This window comes from Halichoerus grypus, chromosome 6 (assembly GCF_964656455.1).
Source record: "Halichoerus grypus chromosome 6, mHalGry1.hap1.1, whole genome shotgun sequence".
NCBI lineage: Eukaryota > Metazoa > Chordata > Mammalia > Carnivora > Phocidae > Halichoerus > Halichoerus grypus.
In genome coordinates this window covers 100,591,768-100,619,239 of record NC_135717.1, presented here as the reverse complement: position 1 = coordinate 100,619,239, position 27,472 = coordinate 100,591,768, and the positions used below count along the sequence as shown (strand labels likewise).

The following is a 27,472-nucleotide window of genomic DNA, read 5'->3' as shown; positions in this document are numbered from 1 at the left end:
ATTGTGTGGTTTCTATTTGTGTCGACTTTTTGGTGTTTTAGTTTTTCTTTTTCCCTTGCCTTATTTTGAACCAGGATTTTTTCCTCATTCCATTGTTTCCCCTCTACTAGTTTGGAAGTTATAAACTCTATTAGTCTGAAATGAATCAATCCTTACCCCCTCTGTATGTTGTACCTCTATAGCAGAGATACAAAGATCTCTAGGAACACTTTAATTATACTTACTTCCCTCCTGATAGTCCACTGCTGGAAAATATTTTAATTCTACTTTTAAAAATGTATAAGACATTATCATTATTGTTGTTTTTGTTTTTATGCTATTCGTGTTGAGATTTATCCACACATTTACATTTAGATCTGTTTGTGATCGCTTTCCTTCAGCCTAAATTGAATCTTCTGGAAGTTTTGCTGATGGTGAATTTAGTTTAACCTGCTTCCACTCCAGCCTCTTTCCTCTCTTCCTTTAGGAACTTTGGTTAAAGATGTTAGCTCTACTCACTATTCTTCTTCATATTTTCCGACTCTGTGTCTCTAGGTTGACTTCTGAATAATCACTTAAGTTTTATTTTCTAGTTCAATTCTCTGCTCAGCTTGGCTGATCTGTAGTTAGACCTGTCCAACATGTCATACCCAGCTAGGCACCACTTTTGTCAATCTTTCTTGCTCCTAAGTTCTATTCTATTGTTGTCACGATCCTAATTCAAGCCTCCTTTCTATATGCCTGGACTACATCACTAGCCTTTCCTGTTTCTTATTTCTCCACCCACAATCCATTCTGTACATCACAACTAAAGTACTTTTCTAGAGAAACACCCATGATCACTGATTCTGTTCAAAAATCTTCAAGCCTCTCTACTCCCATGAGAACAGCTACATTAACAAAGCATCTAAGGCTCCCAGGAAATGCTGAAATCCAGCTCGAGGTAGACTGGCTCTTGCCTGACCCAGCACCAAAGGCGATTTCTTCTGTATGTAATATCCTTCCTCCGGCTCTTTTATCTCCTTCTCCCATTAATGCATGTATAATTAATACTCTTCCTTGAGAGCCCTGATAAATGCCCCTACCATTTATGACGCCCTCCCAGTTACTTTAGTCAAAAGCAATCTCTCCCTTCTTTGCCCTTCTCTTAGTGATGCTTTTCACTCTTTCATGTAATATTTATGGGCCTTATCTCCCTCTTCAGAGTTTTCTGAAGGCAAAATAACAGGTCGTTCATCTTTTTATTCTTCTACCTCCACTTACACTCTATACGTGTTTTTGGATAATTAATAATATTAATTATTCATAAAGTATAAAGATATATCATAATTTCATGATTGGACGTGTTTTACTGAAGATATCAGCTGACATGTGATTTAAGTATATGGGTGCACAGGACAAGAAACCATGCTGCGAAAATAACTAGAGACACTGTCAGTATAGGAAACCTAAAAACAGCATACAGGGATCCACAATATTTATATTATTAATGGACAACACGTTTACACCCCACTTGCAACCTAACGGCTTATTAAACCAAACAGAAAATTCTGACCAGCCTTTACTATACCTGGTTTCTCTCTCTTCATGCTGTAAAATTAGGTTGCTGTAAAAGTTCTCCAACGTGAGCTTGGCCACAGTCACTCTTTCCCGGGTATGGTTGCTCATAGGAAAGGTGCTTGTAGTCCCCGCTGTCATTGCCATAGTAACAGGAACTGAAACAACATGTAAACACAAATTGTTCAGTAGAAAAACACTTTCTATCCCTCATAATAAACTCTGGAGATGGTTTAATTTCTGCTCAGCAAAATTCTACCCTAACAATTGAGACTTCCAAGTCTTTCACATTATAAATAACACAATGCTAGTAAAGAAAGAGGAAGCAATAGAAATTATTTTTGTGTTTGCACCACCAGGGGTGAGTAAGAGTCAAGAAGCACCAGGCCACACACAACATGGGCACATTTTATACAAAAGGTTGTAGTCAACAAGCATTCAAAACAATAGGTTCGATCACTAAATAAAATCCACAAGATTTTGTTAATGCATATGCCTGCACTAAACGTAAGTCTCCGTAGAGTTAATGTAGTCCAGTTAAATAGTAAGAAGTAACTTCTGCCACAGAAATTCTAGGAAACACGAAGCAGTGCATCAAATCTGCACACAAACATCAGTCTGAAGCAATTCTTACATATATAGGTTTTATGGGTAAACTGCTTTTAAAAACAAGCCCCTTTGAATGGAGCCCTTGTTGCTCTATTTCGTTCTGAACTCTGTCATTTCAGAAAGCGCTGTAACAAGGTCGGGTGTACTTCTCCAGACTGTGAGGTCCATTTCATTTCCAAATGACACTCAAATGTCCATAGGAATCAGGCAGAAAACACAAATGAATCAAGGCAGGTGACAGTAGGGATGTTTTGGGACCTTAACCGGGCAATGTGTGTCTACTTAAAGCCATTCAAGTGCCAACTTCGAAAAACCACTGGGCCAGCCATTTGAAGTACTGGTTTGAAGAAGATACTTTGGACAATAAGACAAGGAATGTAGCAAAATGGCTGCTTCGTGGGAGGCGGGGGGGGGGCAGGGGACAGATTGAACTGTGGTGGCTGCTACTGGTGGGCACTGACCCTAAGAGACTTGTCTCCTACAGTCTACATCAGGACCGAAAAAGACTAGAATGGTTTCATACAGTAAAGAGGTTTTTGCTTATCTGGATGGAGATCATAACAGACCTAGAGAAGATCCAGACTGCCAACAGTAAGCATCCAACATTGCACTATTAGCTAGAAAGCATTCCCCCAAACCTAATACCTACTCCCCAACACCCACCTCTCCCTAATTACGTGAAGATACAGACCCCGGGTATGCACCTGAACTTCAGTAGACTCCAGGGATAATGGAATGAACCAAAAGACCTTTCTTTCTTTTTTTTTTTTTATTTTTTTTTAAAGATTTTATTTATTTATTTGAGAGAGAGAGAGAGAATGAGAGACAGAGAGCATGAGAGGGAGGAGGGTCAGAGGGAGAAGCAGACTCCCCGCCAAGCAGGGAGCCTGATGCGGGACTCGATCCCGGGACTCCAGGATCATGACCTGAGCCGAAGGCAGTCGCTTAACCAACTGAGCCACCCAGGCGCCCCCAAAAGACCTTTCTTATTCTTCAATGTCAAGCAAGTCGAGTATAGGCTGAAAGTATACAATTTAACTCGGGCAAATTCCCGGTTCCACTGCCCTCTTACTGGCTTTATACCTCAATGTACTGCATAAGCCTCAAAGTCATTATGTCTAAACACGAATCTATTATTTTAGCCTCACAAATTTGTGCCTCTGCTGACTACTCTAAAGATCTTTAGAACAAGAAGTTGATCGTGTCACTTGTTTAAAATCAATTCACTTCTCCTCACTGCCCATAGCAAATCAAATTAGCTTGGCATGATAAACAGAGGCAACTCGCAGACACTGAATGGTTGTGCCTATCAGGAATCGTACGATATTTGATTCACTGATTTCTCCCTTTTTTCTCCAGAGGATTTAAGAGAGTGGCCCTTCCTATGCACGAGTGCATTTCCTCCTCACAACAGGAACTGAAGCTCAGAAAAGTCACAAGGCTAGTGTGCTGTGGAGTCAGGATCCAACTCCAAGTGCTGTCTCCAACTTGCCTGTCTAGCCTTCTCTATTGCCCCACCCCGCCCCCTCTTCTCCCAACATACTCAGCTCTTTCCTGCCTCCAAACCCTTGTATGACCTATCCCCCCCAATCACTTCTGACCTTTAAGATCCAGTTTAGCTCAAGTCTTCCTGTGATGACTTCTCTAACATTCGCTACTGAAAGAGCCATAACATTTGGTATTCTTCCATGTGTGTTGCCTAGCACCTGTACCAATATATCTCAGATACTGGTATTGAAGCACTCATTTCTCTCTCCCACTGAACTAGGAGCACCTCTGGGCAAGAATTTTCCCCCATTCATTTTTGAGTGTTCACCACAATAGCACTGTATCTGACACATAGTAGGCTTTAATGAATGAATGAGTCAACCTGTCAATGGTGGGGTGGAGGAAGAGCTGAAACAATTGGCAAAAAATAAAGTACACTCTAAAGGTTGGCTAATACGCAACTATAGGAAAAGAAATTACTGAACCTAGGAGTCAGAAATTTCGAGACCTAAACCAGACCCTGCTGCTAATGATCGTAAGGTCTTATTCGAATCACTAGAACACTGAGCTCAAGAGGGATTTTATAATATTTGCTCTGTCTGGTTCACAGGTGTAGTCTAAGGCCATCTGAGATGATGCACAGCAAAGCCACAATGGCTTATACAAATGTAAGACATAATTTGAGGCACCTAGTTTAATTTTTTAATGTGTTAAATCCTTTAACATAATTAATATTATTTTTAAGAACAATAAAAAAATAAAAACAAATGGAACTCAAGAATTATCATGGCCAAATGATTTTTGAGTACTCAGATCTCGCTCTTCTTGGAATGCTATCTAAGGCAATGCTGCCACACCATCTTTAGAAACCTCAGAATCAATGGATTCATGTTCTGTATTTCAGGATCAGATGTAGAAAAGTCAAAGAAGGAAAAGTGGAACAGGCAGGATTTACAGCAGACACCGTGAATCCCACATGACTGGAATCTGAGGATGGAGGGAAGGCCGAGGAAGATGGACTAGAAGTTGAGGAATTCAAATAAATTTAGGAAATTAAAATTAAACAGAGTTAAACAAGTGTCTTATTTCAAGACTTCTCAGCATCTTTAATATGCTAATATGCATCTTAAATCCTCAAAAAGGGGAGAGATATAAAATCTGCAGTAGTATCCTAAGGAGCTTCCTTTAGGCATATGAAATTTAAGTTCATAGATAATTCTCATCAAGTACAAATAAAGAAGTGCCTGTAACTTTTTTTCAACATTTGGGGGGGGGGGCGAAAAACTTAGAGGCTCCAACACAGAGCAATACCCAGGGATTTCATAGTGTTTTCTCATTTGTCCAGAAGATCTGTACCTGATAAGGAATTTTCAAATTGGTTTGCCAGTTCCTAGGAGGAAAAAAGGCCAAGACCCAACTATGGCTGTCCAAGGTCTATATGTTCCTTTCAAAAAGTGAATGGTGAAAAAACAACCAACCAACCAAAATCTTCTGTGGTGCCTCCTAATAAAAGCACAAAGAAATAACACCTAAGTAATGCTTGTAAAGTCAGAAAGAAAGATGTGTGATGAACTCAGGGAATGGCCTTGTAAGGCAGCTGACTGGCTGCCAAGGGACCTCGTAGAGCAAGCTCTGGCCTTCAACTTCCAGAGACCCAGAGCAAACAAATTCTGGAAGCTACTTTAGCCTAACAGAGTTCACAAGGGACTGATATGTATGACATAATAGCAATTTACTGAATTACACAATAAGATTGAGCAACAAGGGGGCGCCTGGGTGGCTCAGATGGTTAAGCATCTGCCTTCGGCTCAGGTCATGATCTCAGGGTCCTGGGATCGAGTCCCACATCGGGTTCCCTGCTCAGTGCAGAGCCTGCTTCTCCCTCTCCCTCTGCCACTCCCTCTGCTTGTGCTCTTCTGTCTATCTCTCTGTCAAATAAATAAATAAAATCTTTAAAAAAAAAAAAAAAAAAAAGATTGAGCAACAAGGAACAGAGACTTGCATCTTCTGGCCAATGTATTCCATCCTTGTAGGCAAGCTAGATATAAAGCCTTAATTAGGATCAGAAGATTGCTTGGTGAGCATGGCATCAAAACAAAGAGAACCGTTATTTAATTTAAATGTTTAATGGCATCAGACTAAGGCAGATTCTTAAAAATAAATAAATAAAAGACAGATCACTATCTTGCCCATGGTACTTTAAAGTAGCTGGAGATGGCCAGCATTAAGCTCTCCTGCTGACTGGGCTCTCCCAGAATGAAGCAAAATTGAGGAGCTAGATATGGGCAGAATTATTACTGAGCAAAACTTTGAGGGACACTTTTGTGAAACATGAAAAAAATTGCTAGGGAATTCAAAACAATTCTAAACATCAGTAATTGTGTGCATCAACAGTACAGAGCAATATGAAGTTTTTTTAGATAAAAATGTAAGAACCTGAGATCTTTATAAAAGAAGGATAAACACAAAATCAGGTTTCTCCCATCATAAGAAGATGTAATGAGTTTAACTCCAAAATCCAAAGGTGGATGTTGAGTAATGAAAAACAATTTCCAGACACTATATCATCTAATCATGATTAATTCTTTCCACTCTGCTTTATACATACATACCTGCAAGTATGTATACTGTGTTTAAAAAACAAATCAGAGCAAAACCTATTCACCTTTGTATTCGTCTTTGTAATGAAAGTATTACAACACCTGGCAAGGTGCTGAGCACATAGTAGGCATTCAGTAAATGATGGTAACAGAACTCAAATTTAATGGAGTTGAAATTATATGTTTCATATGTAATAGTTTCCTTTGGATTAAAAACTACAGAATCATTTAGTGTTACGTTAACTTCAGGAAAAAAACCCTACTTGAGAGATATAATTGCAGAAAAAGCCAAAGTCCCACCCTTAGTCTTAATTAAATACTATCCTTTAGAAATTAGCTTTAAAAACAAGAAAAAATAATTTCCTTCTAACCAGACACAAATAGGCTTTAAAATTTTCAAATTAAACAAAACCAAGAACAGAAGTGACCAAATTATTACAAAGAATGATCTAGATGACTGGCACTTATTATATTGCAAATTTATTCCTCTAATGGATTTAACACTGTCCTTTGTCTTTTACTGAAGCCCTTTCTTTAGTCAGAAAAAGAACAGGATACAATTTGCAAGTCGAGAATTCCTGGACTGATAAAAACAACACTAGGTGCCCTTGAATTTCCTGTTCACGTGTTTTCTCCAGACTCCCCTATTCATTAATGGAGACGCTACCAATAGTTAAGTCCGACATTCTTTCATTTATCAAGCCTGGGGAAAGGAGATAACAAATCTGGCACTCAAGCTACCTATAAATAGATGTGGTGTCTCCAACCATTTACCATCAAACTTCTAAAGTAGGAAAACAGAACTGCTTTACCTGACTGGCAAAACACACTACTTAACTGGGGATTTCACCTTAGTTTCCACATACTACTCGTCAGAGGAACGAGTATCCTTAATGCTACCGTACTGCCTTGCAGTAGGAAAACTTTTCTTTCTTTTTTTTTTAAAGATTTTTTTTTAAATTTATTCATTTGAGACAGAGAGATACAGAGAGAGAGAGAGAGAGAGAGAGAGAGAGCATGAGCAGGGAGAGGTGCAGAGGGAGAGGGAGAAGCAGGCTCTCCGCTGAGCAGGGAGCCCGATGTGGGACTCGATCCCAGGACCCTGGGATCACGATCTGAGCCGAAGGCAGAGGCTTAACCATCTGAGCCACCCAGGCGCCCCGGAAAACTTTTCTAAATGCATGTAGAAAATGCAACCATAATGCCCTAAGCTACGACAGGTCCTCAGACTGGATACCATATATGCCGGGTCCCTAAGCATAGAGCAGCCACAGTCTCCTTCCTCTGGGCAGTACATTCAGAAGAGTAAGGAATTCGGTCCGGTGAAGGCTCGAGTTGCAGCACTCACTCCTACTGACTGGATCATTTCCAACTAACATATCCTGTGGGTTTACACTATGTGCCAGCACTGCACACGTTACGGAGAATACTAAGACGGATAAAATTTAGTCCCTGCCTTAGGGAGTTCACAATCTTATGGGGATGCAAAGAAGGGAGAAATTAGCTCTCCAAGGGTTTAAGAGTAGTCAAAGGTTTCATAGAAGAGGAGATACTTGAACTGAATCCTGGGGTGGGTGGGCAGGACTAAAGGTTCACAAGTCAGATGAACAGGGCAGAGGAGGAAGAAGTGTAAGGGTGTGAAACAGACTGACACACAGGAGTGTAGACATGGCTTGAGTATATTCAGTGAAATAGCAGAAGATGAAGGTGGAAGGACAGGTAAGAGTCATAATAAAATACCTTTCTGCCATGTTAAAATATACTAAGCATAAATGGGAGCCATTCAGGGCTTTTAACCAAGTGAAAAGTAACAGCCAACAAATAACATTTCCTGAGGGCTTATTACCCAAGTATCAAGAACTCTCCTAAGAATGGTACATATTTTAATGCAGTTAAAACTCCTGTCACCAGCAAGACCCTAAGACCTGAACTCTACTGCCCACCTGCATGTACCTACTACCTTTGTCCCCCATTTTCCTTAAGTTCTTATTTCCAGGTTATCTCTCAACTCAGGCAAAAGACCCAATGAGCATAGCATCCCATGATGGAAACCAAAACTACCCCTCAAGCTATAACAACTGCCATGGGGAAGAGCTCCAGAGGCCCAGGCCACCCAGACCAGTTTGAGCTTATCCACCAACTCACATAGGTGCATGTGCAAATGGACCATGTAGTGACCAACAGCGACCTCTACCTCATTATCATGCTAAATTCCCCACCCAAGGAAGAGCACAGGCCTCATTAACATAACATACAATGTATGTATAGGCATGTTTCCTTGAGGCACACGTGTGACCCTGCCTGTACATACGATGACAAGGATCCCCTTTCTAAATATTCATCCTAACCCTAAATAAAAGGAACCCGTTCACGCTTGCTTGGGGAATCACAGCTTTGGAAGTTATTCCCCATGATCTCCTTATCTGCTGCAAATAAAGTTGACTTTGTATGACAACTCTACCTGATGTAGTTTCTATCTGTAAGTCACCAAGGAGCTAACTCATGTTAGTTCGGTTACATAACTACCTCTAAAATCCTATCTGATTGGCACTTCAGATAAAGAATGCTAGTATAGGGAGGATGGCAACAAGGCTGGGAGTAGATTAGATTGAAGGAATGTAAATCAGGTTAAGGGGACGCAATAATAAATAGTCACGGGTTACAAACTTGTGGCCTGCAGTCATATTTTTGTTTGGCTTGCACTGTGACTTAGAATATTAGAAGATTTCACTTTAGAATTCAGATTTCTGGTCCTCTTGAAAAATCAGCTCGGTCAAATATGAGCCCACATGACTGCCTGGAACAGAAAAGCAGCAGCCCCACTGCAATAGAGGACATCCTGCCCAAGTCCACCAACTTTCTACTCCCTTTTGCCCAACATCCTTCACACATTTTATTACCTGACTGCTTCTGGTAAGCATCTGAAATCACAATCTTTGGTTTAGTACAAAATAATGAGGGCCTAATTTAAGATAGTAGCAGAAAAGATTAAAAGAGGGGCTCATATATTCAGCTGGAAAGACTGAAATCTATAATTACCTCTGGGTTTCAGATTGGGATGAGCGGGTAAATGGTGATATCATTAATAATAGGAATTATGAGAAGAGCTAAGTTGGTAGGGAAAGAAAATAAGTTCAGGTCTGATTCTGTCTGAGTTATATTACCAGACTCAGTTTAAAATTTATGCTTTAAAATGTGAATTTTAAAGATTTACATTTAGAAATGAAAAAATAATCCTGTTCCCAAAAGTAGCAAAGAGAAGGGGATGAAGAACAACATTCATAAAATACCTAAGAATACCTTGATCCAAAAAAAAAAAAAAAAAGTTAGCCTTTTTATGAGGAAATCTAATCATAGATTGTGGAAGGAAGGGAAGAATTATTCCATTAATGGTGTTGGAACAACTGGTTATCTATTTAAGCAAGCCAGATGTTCATTCCACTCCAAGGGTCAAAATAAATTTCAAATGGTTCAAAAGTGTGAACATAAAAACTAAAGAGAAAAAAAAAAGGAAAGAAAAGGGGAAATAAAGTAAAAAGAAAAGTTTAACTTCAAAAAAATTACAAGAAAATATAGATGAGTAACTATCTGATCTTTGAATTGACAGGAACTGTATTAAAAAATCACAATAAGGGGCGCTTGGGTGGCTCAGTCTTTAAGCGTCTGCCTTCGGCTCAGGTCATGATCCCAGGGTCCTGGGATCGAGCCCCGCATCGGGCTCCCTGCTCAGCAGGGAGCCTGCTTCTCCCTCTACCACTCCCCCTGCTGGTGTTCCCTCTCTCGCTGTCTCTGTCTCTGTCAAATAAATAAATAAAATCTTAAAAAAAAAAAAAATCACAGTAAAAATAGTGCTACATATCATTATGTAAAAATTTGGAATATACATATATGGATATATGGATATCAAACAAGACTAAAAGACAGTATTTTGGGGGAAAACTGCAAAATAACAGTGTATATTAAAGGTATATATTGAAGTATAAAGGTATATGTTAAAAATAAATTCATTTCTTAAAATGTATGAAAAGCTTATAACACAGCTTTTTAAACATTAAAGTTATAAAGGGAAAATAAGGACCCTAATAATAAAGAAATAATACTGATTGACAATATAGAAATAAAAATAGCTAACATCTAGAAAATGTTCAATTTTCCCAAGTAAATCAAAGATATGGAAACTTTAAAATAATATATTTGTTCCCTATGTGAAAACAGCCATAATTTAGGGGGAAACCCTCTTGGTCCAGGCTATCATGAGATGACCTCATACACCATCTGTGTTTGTGTGTGTGGTTTTTTTCTAACTTTATTGAGATGTAATTGACATATAACATTGTATAATGTTAAGACATACCAAGTAATGATTTGATTACATACAATATATGCATAAATCATGAAATGATTACCACAGTAAGGTTAGTTATCTATCACATCGATAGTTAAAATTTTTGTGTGTGTGGTGAGAATTTTTAAGATTTACTCTTAGCAACTTCCAAATATACAATACAGTATTGTTAACTATAGTTACCATGCTGTACAGTACATGACCAGAATTTATAATTGAAATTTTGTACACTTTAGCCACCTCTACCCATTCTTCCTCCAACTGCCCTTACCCCAGGGCCATGGCAACCACCAACCAAACTGCTATTTCTTTTCTTTTTTTTTTTTTAAGATTTTATTTACTTATTTGACAGAGAGATAGAGAGCACAAGTAGGCAGAGAGGCAGGCAGAGGGAGAGAGAGAAGCAGGCTCTCCGCTGAGCAGGGAGCCTGCTGCAGGGCTCGATCCCAGAACCCTGGGACCATGAGCTGAGCCGAAGGCAGTCACTTAACGGACTGAGCCACCCAGGCGCCCCCAAACTGCTATTTCTGAGTTCAATTTTTTTTAGATTCCACATATAAGTGAGATCATACAGTATTTGTCTTTTCCTGTCTGATTTATTTCACTTAGCATAATGCCCTCAAGGTCCATCCATGTTGTCACAAGTGGCAGGCTATCCTTTTTTATGGCTGAATGATATTCTATTATATCGAAATACCACATTTTGTTTATTCATTCATCCATCAGTAGACACTTGGGTTGCTTCCATGTCTTGGCTATTGTGAATAATGCTGCAATGAACACAGGGGTGCATCTATCTCGAGACAATGATTTCGTTTCATTTGCACATACCCAGAAATGGAATTACTAGAACATAGGGTAGTTCTATTTTTAGTTTTGGGGGGAACCTCCATACCAATTTATATTTCAACCAACAGTGTATAAGAGTTCCTATTTTTCCACATCCTCACCAACACTTGCTATCTCTTGATAATACCTATTCTAACAGGTGTGAAGTAATACCTCACTGTGGTTTTCATTTGCATTTCTCTGGTGATTAGTGATATTAGCCACCTTTTAATCTACCTGTTGGCCATCTGAATATCTTCTTTGGAAAAAAAATGTTTATTCAAGTCTTTGTCCATTTTTAATCAGATTATTTACTCTTCTTGCTATTGAGTTACATGAGTTCCTTGTATATATTAACCTCCATCCTGAGCTTTTCTTTGCTGGGAGATTTTTTGATTACTGATTCAATCCCCTTACTCGTTGTTGGTCTGGTCAGATTTTCTATTTCTTCAGGATTTGGTTTTGGTAGATTGTATGTTTGTAGGCATTCATCTATTTCTTCTAAGGCTATCCAATTTGTTGGCATTTCATTGTTCACTGTAGTCTCTTAACGATCCTTTGTATTTCTACAGGATCAGCTGTAATATCTTCTCTTTCATTTCTTTTTTTTTTTTTTTAAAAGATTTTTTATTTATTTATTTGACAGAGAGAAACACAGCGAGAGAGGGAACACAAGCAGGGGGAGTGGGAGAGGGAGAAGCAGGCTTCCCGCGGAGCAGGGAGCCCGATGTGGGACTCGATCCCAGGACCCTGGGATCATGACCTGAGCCGAAGGCAGACGCCTAACGACTGAGCCACCCAGGCGCCCTCTTCTCTTTCATTTCTAATTTTACTTGAATCCTCTCTTTTTCTCTCTGTTAGTCTAGCTATAGGTTTCTCACTTTTGTTTACCTTTTCAAAAAACCAACCAAAAGTTTTGTTAAGCTTTTCTATTGTTTTCCTCATCTCTACTTATTTCTGCTCAGGTCTTTATTAATTCCTTCCTTCAGCTAACTTTGGGCTTAATTTATTCTTCTTTTTGTAGTTCCCTGAGGAGTAAAGCTATGATATTTGAGATCTTTTTTCTTAATGTATGCATTTATCACTATAAACTTACTATAAACTCTTAGCACCGCCTTTGCTGCATCCCATAAGTTTGGATATGTTGGGTTTCCATTTTCATTTGTCCCATATTTAAAAATTATTTTTCTTTTGATTTCTACATTGACCCACTGGTTGTCGAGGGGTGTGTTGTTTAATTTTCATGTATTTGTGAATTTTTCAGCTTTCCTCCTATTATTGATTTCTAGTTTCACATCATTGTGGTCAGAAAGATACTTGATATAATTCCTGTCTTCTTGAATTTGTTAAGACTTGTGTTGTGGCCTAACTGCTGGATGGCTTGTTTTTGTTTTAGTCTGTTAGGTCCATTTGGTCTAGTGTTATTCATATCTGTTGTTTGCTTATTGATTCTCTGTCTGAATGATCTATCCATTATTGAGAGGGGGTATTAAAGTCCCCAACAATTATTGCATAGCTGTTTATTTCCCTTTAGTTCTGTCAGTATTTGTGTTATAGATTAGGCACTCTGATGTCAGGTGCATAATTATTTACGGTTGCTATATATTCTTAATTAACCCCTTGGTCATTACGTAATGACCTTCTCTGTCTCTTCTGACCATTTTTAGCTTAGTCTATTTTGTCTGATTTAAGTTTAACTACCCCTGCTTTCTTTCAATTACCATTTGCTTGAAATAACTTTTTCCAACCCTTCACTCTCGGTCTATGTGTGTCCTTAAAGCTTAAATGAGCATCTTGTAGTCAGCACATCACTGGATCTTGTTTTTTAATCCACTCGGTCATTCTGTGTCTTTTGATTGGAGAATTTAATCCATTTATGTTTAAAGTGATTAATGACAGGTAAGGACTTAATATTGCCATCGTTGTTTTCTGTTTTGTATATCCTTTCTTCTTTGCCTTGTCTTTTGCTACTTGTTTTATGAATGATGACTTTTTCTTTTTCTGGCAGTATGCTTTGACTCCTTTATGATAATCTTTTGTGTTTCTACTATAGGTTTTTTGTGGTTATCATGAGGTTTACATTGATAACATCCTATTTTTTAATTATTATGTTCAATTAGCCAACATATATCATTAGTTTACATCCTATTTTAAGCTAATAACAACTTAACTTCAACAGCTGACAGAAACTTTATACTTTAACTTCTCTATCCCTCACATTTTAGGTTACTGGTGTTTTAATTTACATCTCTTTGATATTGTGTATTCAGTAATAAGTTACTGTAGTTATGCTTATTTTTAAGATGCTTATTTTTAAACTAGAGTTGTGAATTATGTTGTGAATTATGTGTCACCATTACAATATTTAAGAATGTGACCAGTGGGGGCACCTGGGTGGCTCAGTTGGTTAAGTGTCTGCCTTCAGCTCAGGTCATGATCCCAGGGTCCTGGGATCGAGTCCTACATCAGACTTCCTGCTCAGTAGGAAGCGTGCTTCTCCCTCTCCCTCTGCCTGCTGCTCTCCCTGCTTGTTCTCTCTCTCTCTCTCTGTCAAATAATAAATACATAATCTTTAAAAAAAAAAAAAAAGAATGTGACCAGTGAGTTTTACACATTCATATGTTTTTATGATGTTGGTTAAGCATCTGCCTTCAGCTCAGGTCATGATCCCAGGGTCCTGGGATCGAGTCCTACATCAGACTCCCTGCTCAGTAGGAAGCGTGCTTCTCCCTCTCCCTCTGCCTGCTGCTCTCCCTGCTTGTTCTCTCTCTCTCTCTCTCTGTCAAATAATAAATACATAATCTTTAAAAAAAAAAAAAAAGAATGTGACCAGTGAGTTTTACACATTCATATGTTTTTATGATGTTGGTTAAGCATCTGCCTTCAGCTCAGGTCATGATCCCAGGGTCCTGGGATCGAATCCTACATCAGACTCCCTGCTCAGTAGGAAGCGTGCTTCTCCCTCTCCCTCTGCCTGCTGCTCTCCCTGCTTGTTCTCTCTCTCTCTCTCTCTGTCAAATAATAAATACATAATCTTTAAAAAAAAAAAAAGAATGTGACCAGTGAGTTTTACACATTCATATGTTTTTATGATGTTAAGTAGCATCCTTTTATTTCTACTTGAAGAACACAACTTTAACATTTCCTGTAAATTACGTCTAGGGGCAATGCTTTTGTTGATTTGGAAAGTTTTTATCTCTCTTCCATTTGTAAAGGACAGCTTTAGGGCATATAGTATTCTTGGTTGACAGGTTTTTTTTCTTTCAGTATTTTGAATATATCACCCCATTTATTCCTGGACTGCAAAGTTTCTTATAAGAAATCACTTATAGTCTTATGAGGGCACCCTTGTATAAACAAGTTGTTTTTCTTTTGCTGCTTTCAAAATTCTCTTTTTTCTTTGACTTCTGACAATTTACAATGTATCTTGGTATAGCCCTTTTGGGTTCAATCTATTTGAGATTCACTGCACCTCCTGAATCTGGATGTCCATTTCTGTCCCCAAGTTTGGAGAGTTTTCTGCCATTCTTGCTTTATTTTATTTTGTTTAAGATTTTATTTTATTTGCGAGAGAGAGAGCAGGGGGAAGAGCAGAGCAAGAGGGACAAGCAGACTCTGTGCTGAGAGTGGAGCCCAACTCATGACCCTGAGATCAAGGCCTGAGCCGAAACCAAGAGTCAGAGGCTTCACCAACTGAGCCATCCAGGCACCCCTGCCATTCTTGCTTTAAACAGATTTCTGTCCCTTTCTCTTCCGGGTATTCATAATAATATACATATTCATAATACATATTTGCATCTCCTAATTGTGTCTTATAAGTCTGTAGACTTTCTTCACTCTTCATTTTTTTTCCCTCTGACTGGATAATTTCAAATAACCTTTCAATTCACTAATTCTTTTTTCTACTTTGTCAAATCTGTTGTTGAAGCTCTCAATTGAATTCTTGAGTTCACTACATTCTTCAGTTCTAGGATTTCTGTTTTTTTTTAATAGTTTCTATCAAAAAACTTTGTTGAACTTTTCATTTTGTACATGCACTGTTTTCTGAGTTTCATTTAGTTATGTGTCTGTGTGTTCTTATAATTCACTGAGCTTCTTTAAGAGGATTATTCTGAATTCTTTGTCAGATAGTTCACAGACCCCATTTCTTTAGGGTCTATTATTGGAGTTTTATTAGTTTTTTTTGGTGGTGTCATGTTTACCTGATTCTTCATGTTCCTTGACTCCTTGTGTTGGTATCTGCCATTTAGGTAATTGGTCTCTTTCCCCAGATTTTATAGGTTCAGCATGGAAAGACCTTCACCAGTCAGCTCAGCTCGGAACACTGGACAGATCAGCTGGTAGTATCTATGGGCAGGGAGGGCTTCCTATCAGGGTCTCTAGTTGGGTGAGGCCACTGCCCATGCTCTGAAGTTAGGGTGAGTGCAACTACCGGGCTCTGTGGTTGGGTGAGTCTGCTGGCTGGGTTCCACATTCAAGCAAGGGCAATGGAGGGCTCCCTGATCAGGTGGGGCTGCTGGCTGTGCTTGCAGTCAGGTGGGGCCACCAGCTGGATTCTACAATTACCTCTGGTCAAGTGAGGTCACAGGCTGTGTTCCCTGGCATGGTGGTACCACTGGTTGGACTCCCAGATTGGGCAGGGCTATGGCCTGGGCTCTGCAATCACTCCTGTTTGGGTGGGGTCTCAGACTGTGCTTCCTGATTGGGTGGTGGTGCTGGCTGGACTCCATGTTGAGGAAGGCTGAGCCGAAACCAAGAGTCAGAGGCTTCACCAACTGAGCCATCCAGGCACCCCTGCCATTCTTGCTTTAAACAGATTTCTGTCCCTTTCTCTTGTGGGTATTCATAATAATATACATATTATTATATGGACAGGTCTCTGTGGTTGGACAGGGCCTCTGGCTATGCTCTGTAATCAAACAGACTACAGGCTGTGCCCCAAGGTTGGGCAAGGTCTCAGGCTGCACTTCACAATCAGGTAAGCTGTTGGCTGTGCTCCATCCACTGTTGGAGAAGACCGCTGGCTGAGTTCTCTCTGGGAGGGGCTCTGTCTGTGTTCTACAGTTAGATGGGCTAGAGACTGTGCTCTGCAAATGGACAGGGTTGCTGTCCAGGCTTCCTCACCAGGTGAGGCTGCAGGCTATGCCCCCACTTGGACAGGTCACTGGCTGGGCTCCCTGCCTGGGAGAGGAAGCAGGCTGTGTTCAACAATCAGGCAGAGCCACAGGCTGGGCTCTGTTGCAGGGCAGGACTGGCATGTGGGCTGAGCAACTGGGTAGTACTATAGACTGGGCTCTAAGGCTGTCCAGGCTCACTGTTCAGAGTCCCTGGTTATGCAGTGCCAGAAGCTATCCTTAATATAGTATACTTACCAGGGCTGCTGGCTTGGCTCCCTGCCCAAGCAGGGCTGTAGGATAGGCCCTGTGGCTGCACAGATTCTTTGGCCAGGTGGGAATGGAGGCTATACTCAGCACTGGAACAGAGTTGTGAATGTGCTTCCCTGCCCGTGTGGGGCCATAGAACAGGCTCTATACTCGGTATGGCTTGTTGGCTGGGGACCCAAATAAGGCAGAGCTGTCAATCACGCTCCCTAATAAACAAGGCCACTGATTTGGCACTGCAGATCGGCAGAGCAGCTGGCTGGGGCCTCTGCTCAGGCACCACTGTAAGCAGGAATATGGTCCACCAAGATCTGAGCACCGGGTGGTAGAAACCCAGCCTCCTTCTCTGTCTATCTGATCCCCAGGAGTAGAGCCCTGCAGATTTTCCCAGTGAGCCCTGTGAGGTAAGACCTGAGTGGGCATCCCTGGCTGTATCCCACAATGCCAGAGGAGCTGGATGTCCACCTTGGGCTCTTTTTCCCACTGGAAAAACCATAGGCCCAGGGGGGCCTTCTCAGTCAGCACTGTGCCAGCCTGGGGGGCAATGAGGTCGGAGTATGTGGCCCTTCTCGGTCTCTGTGATACAGAGGGTTGCTTCAGCCTCATACCTGGGTTCTGGGATTATTACAGTGGTGTTGTCTATAGGTAGTTGCTAGTTGGTCTTCTTACAAGGGAGGCTGAAGTTGGAAACAATCTATGTCACCACCTCGATGATATCACTCCCTGTGCTTATGTTAATTGATAGGAATATAATCCTTTCTGGTAGGGAGTATAGCAATTTGTATTAAGAACCTTAAGGTTTTATAGGGTTTCTTGACATAATAATTTTACCTTTAGGAATCTATCATAAGAAAGTAATAAAAATTGCAGCAAAGATTTATAGAGTTGTTTTTAAATCAAAGCATTATTTAAAATAGCAAATAAAACAAGTGTTTAAAATTAGGTGAAATGATTGATGGAATGATGATAGCACAAAATACCACAGAAACACTGAAGAAAATTTCCCCCAAAAAATTTAACATGAGACATAATATGAAGTAAACAAGGTACAAAGCTCTATCTACAGGTAAAATATGAACTCAAATGATATGGGGGGAAAATGGAGGTAAATTATGGCATAAAATTATGGATAAATTTTGTCCTTTATCATCTTTTAAATATTCCAATTTTTCCACAATGAGAAAACAATGATTTTTATAAGAAAAAAAAAGTACTTCAGAGTAATTGTGTGAGGGCAGATGTGGGAGCAGTAAAAGGGAATCAAACTGAATTCTTCACCCCACAAAGGTGGTTTCCCAGGTACCACTGTACTTGGGAGTTTTTTCCTATGAACCAAATTCTTAGTTCTGGTTTAGTGGAGGATAATGAAGAACAGCAAAAAGAGTCTGAGTCATGGAATAAAATTAAACACAAACCACAAGACTAATGAGAATTCTGAAAAGTTGTCCAGTCATATCTTGCACTTCTTTTTAGGAAAACAGATTTTTAGTGGCTTATACTTGTGCATGGTTACAAGGGCTCAAACTGTTTGTCACTCTCTTAAATAGCTTGTCTACTGGGGACGCCAAAGGCCCATCTCAAAATCAAAAAACAGGGCAGCATGAATCTTAACTAAATTAACTTCAAGTCTTATTTAAGGTAAGGGAACTACTCCAAAATCTTAAGAGACAAAATGAGCACTCTAGCTTCAAAGATCCCCACTCCCCTTACTCCTTCTTTAAAGGAGATACAGCCTGATTCAAAGCACCAGTACAACCAAAAATGCCTATTTTGTGCTAAAAGGCGAAGGTTTGGTATGATCAGAGAACATCAATGAAGTGGTGAGAGGTGGTGTGACGCACTGTAAAGGAAAGGGGAGGAACAAGCTTGGTGGAGCAGCCCACACACGTACATCAGTCAGTGGCCCAACTGGAAGAAGCTGCTCATCTTCGAACTCTTGCCTTTCACTTTCTTAAAAGTAAGTGTCTAATAGGAATGGGAATGGGAGAGAAAGATAGAGAGAAACAGACTGACCATCATACCCAAAACAAAACCTGAAAATAGGCTTAAGTTTAAGTGAGAATGTAAAATAGAAATTTCCCCAGAATGAATCTGATTAAAAAGATAAACTCATAGTTTAATTTTCCCATTCACGCAAAAATATTCAAAGCTTCTAAGTCACTGAAGAGGTTCAAGAGAGATGTGGATTCCTCCTTTTTATATTCCCTAATTTTAGTTTTAAAAATTATTACTGCGTTATCTTGTTTGCCGCTCTTTTTGAAACGACAACCACTCACTGAAAGAGATCAGACTGATTTAACATCGTAAAAGCCAGAAGCAGCAATGCTTTTTGAGGGCAAAAATTGGATTAGACTAAAAATAAAACATGGTATCACCAAGCTTACAATTTTAAAATGTAAGTAGCTCTGAGTTACTTTTAGTTATTTTGAGTCATTTAAACTCTCCCAAGAGGCTTTTTGACCATCACAAGTGACCAACAAAAACTGCTCCCAGCTAAAAGCAGACATACCATGTGACTCATAAGATTCAGATATTGTGTTAAACACACAGATCACTTGCCTTCTGCAACTGTGAGAAAATCCAGAAGGTACTCCACCTCATTTAAGACACTTAAATCTTTAAGGCAGAAAAAAACGTTTTCAGTGCTACTAACCTTTATAATTAATATCTGGACAGCTGATTAGCTAAGTATCACATGGGGTCATACCATTGTATTGACTTGTGATCTTTTGTGATCGTTAGAACACAATTCTGGTTTATTTGGAAAAAAATATAGGCAAGGGAAAAAATGCCTAAGATGGAATAAAAAGTAAACTGTATAGTTTGTTGTCATCAAGGATATCCTGTAATTCAAGAGAGTATACTGGCAAATCCTCCCATAAATCAGTTTATGAGTTCAATTCTGTTCAGCATTTTTCTGGATTTCACTAACAGTCTAAGGTGGCAAATTTAGTTCACCAACACACAAGACTGTTAGAATCACAGAACTCGAAAACAGAAGCTGTATTATCTAATCCGTCTCCCTCACTTTACAAAGTGCGGCCCACGGTCATTTGGCTATCTGGTGGAAAAGCCTGGACCAGAACCAGTCACTCGACCTTCAGGTGGAGCTCCCAGCCTAGCAGGAGAGTCCATGGTGCGGTGGCAGCCCTCGGACTCCATATGACCCTGCGGAGAAGCTGGCTCTCAGGACACTGACAGCCAGGGTCAAGGTCGGTACTACATGGTGTCTCTGAGCTCTAACACTGATGTCCAAGGCCAACGCTAAATCACTATTTACTGTTTTATGATTACAGGTCTGTGGATCAAATAACTGGTTTCTGCCTGCTTTTCAGATAACTGAAGAATGACATTTTTACTCCAAACTTTCTAAAAACCAAAAAACTATGACTAAAGCCTTCTTGAAAGCAATTAGGATTTCACTTACAGAAGTTAACCACCAAGAAGTGATCTAAATTCAGCCTGGGACCCTACCTCTATCTATGATTCCTTGTAAAAATAACCCCAAAGTGAGGTTTTCAAAGTCTTATATACTACATGGAATCATGCGTACTCCTTGTCCATGACACCTGAGCACGAGGGCAGAGCTAAGTGTACATAGATTCAGATGCCTGGAATCTGCCACAGGTATTCTATAACATGAAATAAGATTTCTAAAATATAAAAGTGTACTTTTTTTCTTTCCAAACTGGAAATATCTTTCTTCTATTTATGAAAGCAAAACGTTTCCTGTAAAAATGTGAAAATATCCAGAAGTATATAAATTGCAACGTGAAAGGGACCTCGCACTCCTACCTCCCATACCACCCAGTTTTAACTGCTGGGCGCCAGACTGGCGTTCCACTGCCTGGATTTAAATTCCGGCTCTGGCACTGACGAACTCTGAGAGTTCTCAGGGTGTCAGTGTCCTTATCTACAAAACAGAGATAATGACGGCGTGTGAGAATTAAGTTGTTTACAAAGTGTAGGTATTGTTCCGAGCACTTAAAACATACTAACAAATCTTAATAAAGTGGCTGACTGATAGATGTTAGAGCACTGAACAGTGCCTGGGCCTTAGTAACGTGCTCACTGAACGTCAATTGTCCTGATGACCTTCCCAAACTTTAATGTGTATACAAACACACACACACACACAGATGGTTTTAATACAAATGGGCTCATATAAACTGCTCTGTTACCCCCTTTTCCCCTTACTATTTTAACATAAACAGACCCACTTTATCTTCTTTAAGGACCATAGAGTAATAACATTTTCCAACAGACAGTGAGTTGCTTTGTGTTTTATGTGTATCATCTCATGTACCCCTATACGAACCCTAAAAAGCATGTGCTTTTACTATTCCTACATAGACAGGAGGAAAGAAAGATTCAACTGGATCAAGTAACTTGCCCAAGATCATACAGCTAACTGCGGTGGAACAAGGCTCTGACCTTAGCGACCATAGCGCTCTCCGTTTTCTGTAGTGCCATAGTTTTAAACCGATGTCCACTAACAGATGCTTAGATGGCTCCCATGTGGGGAGGTATTTTTAGCAATGCTGCAGTGAACATATTCCGATCACAGATTGTGCACTCTTTCTCTTACTTTCTTATTATATTCTTCCGATGTGCAATTGCTGAATCAAAGAATATTCACATTTTAAATTTTGATACATGATGCAAGATTCCTTCCCAGAGAGAGAGTGCCAACGGACCGTCTACAGATACGTAAAAGAGGCAACATTGGGCACTGTCCATCTTTTTAATCTTTGCCAGCCTAATGGGTTTAAAAAAATCCTACTTTTGCTTATGCACTCCTTTGACTAAAATGAGGTAAGCATATTTTCATATATTTTAAATAATTATTTCTTCTTTTATAAGCTGCCTAAGTTCCTTGCCCACTTTTGTATTGAAAAAGTCATTCTTTAATAGAGTGAGACTATATTTTCACAATATAATTATCATAGCCCATTTTTAGCTATGTTAAGTAGCTTAAATCATACCTTAGCGCCAATATTTAAATAATTTCAGTTTATACAACTAACGAAAAAAGTCAAAGAATGCTTTAGTTCATGTAGAAACTATAGTTGTTACATTAGAAGCAGGGCCTTTCCTACAAATCAGTAAGATCAAATCAAAACTACTGTCACACAACTCAAAGGTTGAAGATGTAAGTAGAACGAGTTTTCCAAATTAAGATTTTCTGTTATTGGGATGTGACATTAAGACCCTATTATTTGAAGACAAATACCATACGATTTCACTTATTTGTGGAATTTAAGAAAAGAACTGATGAACAAACCGTAAGAGACTCTTAAATATACAGAACAAACTGAGGGTTGCTGGAGGGGAGGTGGGTGGGGGGATGGGGTAACTGGGTGATGGGCATTAAGGAAGGCACGTGATGTGATGAGCACTGGGTGTTACATACAACTGATGAATCACTAAATTCTACCCCTGAAAGTAATATGTTAACTTGAATATAAATAAAATCTAAAAATAGTGAAAACAGAAAAACCCTATTGTTTGGACCTTATTTATTTAGACCAGCATATATACTTTCTTTTTTAAAATAATGTCAATTTACTCTTCAGCAGAAGACTTCCCAGCATAGATAATGATCCTCTGGGAAGCAACCAACCAATGTCATTGTCATTATTATCACTGTCATCACAGTGGCTTATGACTACCATCACTAAGCACCTAACCTTCTCTGCGCCAGACAGTACTGTGTACATCACCTCACTCAATCTTCACAACAACTGTATGTGGTAGGTACTATTTCCCCATTTAACAAATGAGCAACTGAGGCTCTAAGAGGTTAAGTTACTTGCCAGAGGCCCTGGACTAGAAAGTGGCAGAGCTGGGGTCTGAACCCTGTGTGACTCCAGGGCTATTGTTCTATTGTTCTAACATCACTCTTACCCTTTATGATCAGACTCAACTAGTTTCAACAAAGCTAAAGCCAAAAATAAATCTGTTAACCTCCTAAAGACAACTCAAAAGAATTACTGGTCTTTTCTTACATGATCACCTTATTTATTCTTAATAAATCTGAAAGCACTGTAGAGTTCCTGGTTTTACAGGAACTTAAAAGAATCAACTAGCCTATCCTCCCAGAAACGAGGCTGTGTTAACCTTCCTCCCACTCAACATACACCCTCTCACCTAAACAGCTGTACAAACTGTTTAAAGAGTTTTATAATCTTTTGGGAACCTTTGCAATTATTTCACAGATTATTTAAAATACATATTTGTCTATACTATGCTGTCATCATTTACTTGTCTAAATAGGGAGAAAGTATCAGAATGCTTTAGTGTGTGAGCGGGAGGATTAACCAACACTGAGTGGCAGTCAGAAACCCAGCAAAGTTGCCATATTAGGGTTGAAGTCCACATTTAAGCTGCTTCTAGATGGGTTCCCAGGAGCCCTGAAATAACCTCAGAAAGCCAAAAAGGTCTCCAGAGTGGTGACAAAGGAGTCTCTCTTATCTGTTTGGCAGCCTTACAATCAGAAAGTTCTTCTTACATCTAACCTAAATCTCTCCTACTGAAATTCAAACACTTTTATTTTTCTCAGATTCTCCATAAAAATGAAGAGCTTCAACTGCAGCAATTAACTTGCTCAAATTCTCCTAGCAAATAAGAAAAAGGTAGCTAGAATCAGCACTGATTTCCTTTGATTCTCATCATTCCATAATCCAAATTTCTTAAATTTTCAGTCCGTTTTGTCAAGGGAAAAACTGCTTGTCTCCCTCAAAAAAAACGTGAAACTGATTTGAGAATAAAGCTGCCCTTCTGAAATCTTCATGACTCATATTTATTTAAGAATTTAAAAAACAGAGGGGCATCTGCGTGGCTCAGTCGTTAAGCATCTGCCTTTGGCTCAGGTTGTGATCCCAGGGTCCTGGGATCGAGCCCCGTATCGGGCTCCCTGCTCGGCGGGAAGCCTGCTTCTCCCTCTCCCACTCCCCCTGCTATGTTCCCTCTCTCGCTGTCTCTGTCAAATAAATAAATAAAATCTTAAAAAAAAAAAAAAGAATTTAAAAAACAGAAACCCTTCAGGAACTTTTAAAGGTTTTTAATTAATAAAAATAAAACCATAGGTAACTCTTTATCAACTACCCCTAGGCCGGGGACAGTGCCACACGTTTCACATGCATGACAATCTTTCATCTTCACAACAGTTCTGTGAAGTAGATGTTTCCAGACTTACAGATGAGGAAACAGAGACTTTGTTAAGTCGACACCCCAAAGACATACAACTAGTAAATGGAGCCTAGTCTGCTCTGTATCAGGGCCCAACCTCACAACCCATTTAACTATACTGTCTCTCATCTGGCTTTTATTTTCAAATAAGTCCCGCTTTACAGAGTACTCTGTTCCTGAAAGCACCATGCTCATTATTACAAATTTGATTTTCCTCACCTCTTTCCATTATAAAATGTGTGGAAAAATAACACCCCAAGCTTTCATAAAACTAAAGAGTCATACTTAAGAATACAGCAGAAATTTTTTATTATTTTTTAAATATCATGTTGTACCCCTTTATTTTTTTTTTTTAAGATTTTATTTTTAAGTAATCTCTACACCCAATATGGGGCTCAAACTCACAACCCTGAGATCAAGAGTCACATGCTCTACAGCCTGAGCCAGCCAGGCGCCCCTGGTGGACATTTTTTAAAAACTAAGAAAAAAATTCGTGCACTAAGACTTAGGAGTAAGTATGACCATCTACAGAACTTTTGCACTAACCATCTTGTCAGAGTCCATTCTGAGACTCTTCTTTGTTCCATTAATCTATCAATCTATCTATCTATCTATCTATCTATCTATCTATCTATCTATTCATCCATCCACCCATTCATTTTCACACCTAAACCAAACTATTTTATTTTCAGAGCTGTAAAATATTTTTTGACACCTGCTTGGGCAAGCCTCTCCCCTTTTTCCTTGTTTCCCCTCCCCCAAATTTTTACACACTTTTTCATATGAACTTTAGAATCTGCTTGTAAAGTTTAATTAAAAATATTGTTGGGATTTTGACTGGGTATTATCTTTTTTTTTTTTTAGATTTATTTATTTTAGAGAGATAGAGAATGCATGCGAGCGGGGGGCAGGGCAGAGGGGGAGAAAGAGAGAGAGACAGAGGGAAAGAAGCAGACTCCCTGCTGAGCACAGAACCCGACGCAGGGTTCGATCTCATGACTGAGATCATGACCTGAGCCGAAATCAACAGCTGGATGCCTAACCAACTGAGCCACCAGGTGCCCCATGTATTGTCTTTTTGAAAAGAGGGAAAAACATGGTTTAAACTAACCCAGCATCAGCCTTGGGTTTCAAATTACCATTTTGATTTCAGTTCTTTGCCAAGGTATTTCTACCACCTGGGGGACAAGTATCCACACTGAAGGTTGCAGTTTTTTACAGTCCTTTTTAAAAAGCTGCATCCAAACTTACAGTGTCTGTTACTGATTACAGAAAACAAAATAAGATATTCAATAAGCCTATTAAGTGGTGTTTGCAAGACAGTTAGGGCCTTGGGGTGACCAAAGATAGAAAAATAGAAGAAACCAGCTAAGCCATAGTTCCACTGGTTTCAGGTAAGGCTGATCAAATAATTGGCATCATTATCACCTGATATACCCCTGACTCTTTGCTAGTAGGAAGAGATCCAAATAGTAAGAGATGATATGAGCACTCTAAGATCCCATAATATTTTCAAACAGAGCAAGACTAACTCACAGAAACGATTAGTGCATGTGACTAATAAGCCTGGGTGGGCCTTTGTGATATAAGCAGGGCTTCAGAACAGGGAAATATGGGTGCAGGCTGCAGCGCCCAATAAAAACTAGTAGGTTTGGTAGCTCGGCTCTAGCTTCACTGAATGCTTCACAGTAATTAAAACTTAATGACATCTATTTAAAAGTCCATGTGAAGAAAAATAGTGATGATCTCAATTTGCTTGATAAATCAAGACTGAGCCAAACTTACAACACCCTAATAGAAGGGCCGAGATCCCACAGGCAAGCATCACCCATTGTTCCTCCTGAAGCTACTCCCCATGATGTGTGCAAACTGTGGCCTGCAAGAGATGAACCCAATGGAAAATCCCCCCAATGCTTTGTGGCTCGAGGGACTATTCGGTACCAGAACCTTATTCTATTCCTCTGCGACCTGAAAAGTCCCTATTCCATAGGACTTGCATCCACAAAAACCTCCACCCAGTTTCCCAACATCATGGAAATTTACTAGTTCACTCAGAAGACCTAGTATGTGGGCTCATCTATTTGTGGAAAGAGGTAGTTCTTTCCAAAATTATTGAGTCAGAAAATTTTACCAGCACTAGATTTGTTAAAAAAAAAAAAAAAGGAAAAAAAATTTTTTTTTTAGTTGAATAAACAGGATGAACACTGTATCTCCTCCCAAGGAGAAAAAAAAAAACAACTGCTAAACATAGCTGGGATTATTGGTTGGGAGGAATTAGGATGGAACCTTTTTTTTTTTTTTTAATTTAAATCATATGCAAACTCTACAGTTATTTAATTTAAAAACCATTATTAGATAATGCAAAGCAAGGCATCTCAGTGATTTCTTTACCACACTGACACGCCAGTGAGCATTATGTTAGGAAGGGTATTTTCTTTGAAAAGGAGTAGCAAACTTACCTGTGATTGGTATTAAAGCAGTTTCACTAAAATCTGCAAGTTAAGACTATTTAACCCTCTGAGGTTCTTTCCCTTCAGTCTTCCATGTTGTTTATACTTTTTAAAGGTAATTATTAGTACTTTAAATTAAGCAGAGAACACAGCAGGGTGTGAACAGTTCTCACACACAAGCCTCAGAACTCTGCTTCTAATCAGATACACTGTAGAGCATAAAACATCACTTCAAACTCAATAGCTTTTATTAAGTGAAATTGGGAGGGTTGGTGGGTTGTACATTTTTAGACATGAAATACTCTATATAGTTCCCCACATACTTTAAGAGTTGTGAAGGTCAAAAGGAAGAGGCAAAATTGTTTTTTAAAAGGCAAGTCACTACTCAGTATACATGCACTGGAACAACAAAAATTCTATATCCAGGATAATGGTTATTTCTGTGGAAGGAGGGAAAGAGTACAGAAGGCATCTCAACTCTATTAATGTTTTGTTACTTAATAAAATCCAAGGCAAATTTAGCAAAATATTAGTATCTGTGCAGCAGACACATGGATGTTCCTTATACTTTTCTCTGTAACTGTTTGTTTATAATAATTCCTAATAAAAAATTCAACTATTAGTTTATAATGCAATCTTAAGAAAAGAAAAACGACAAAGATGCCAAGGAATTTTAAAGGTTTCTTGTGGATGTATTTTTTTAAAGCTACTTAACTTCATACATATATAGAATATCTTATTTTCTACTATTTTCCTTATTAATACCATCTCTTGTCTTCCTTCCACCTCCATCTAACAGAGTTTCAATAACAAAGCACACTCTCCAGGGACAAAGGAGGCTCAGGGGGAAGGGTGCAGTGAAGGCGATGGGCCTGGGAACAGCCGGGTAAGGGGAGGAGAGGGAACCAGGGCACAAGACCACCACTCAACAGGAGGGGCCGCCAGATTTCCAGACCCAGGTCTTCAGGGAGGCTTCATTATTTTGTTTGAAGTATCATGACTTCCCAGAATACCAGAGAGATCTATATTTAAAGGATTAAAAAC

The 27,472-nt window shown here is 39.3% G+C and overlaps 1 protein-coding gene across 2 annotated transcripts in view; it reads right to left on the bottom strand.

The window, feature by feature from the left end:
• STK38L (serine/threonine kinase 38 like) overlaps positions 1–27,472 on the bottom strand; it is an 80,439-nt gene that overhangs the window by 25,208 nt on the left and 27,759 nt on the right. For both annotated transcript variants that reach the window (XM_036080213.2, XM_078075801.1), the window contains exon 2: positions 1,550–1,694. In XM_036080213.2, coding sequence (XP_035936106.2) covers positions 1,550–1,683 — 134 coding nt within the window. In that variant the 5' untranslated portion in view covers positions 1,684–1,694. The remainder of the gene's footprint in view (positions 1–1,549; positions 1,695–27,472) is intronic.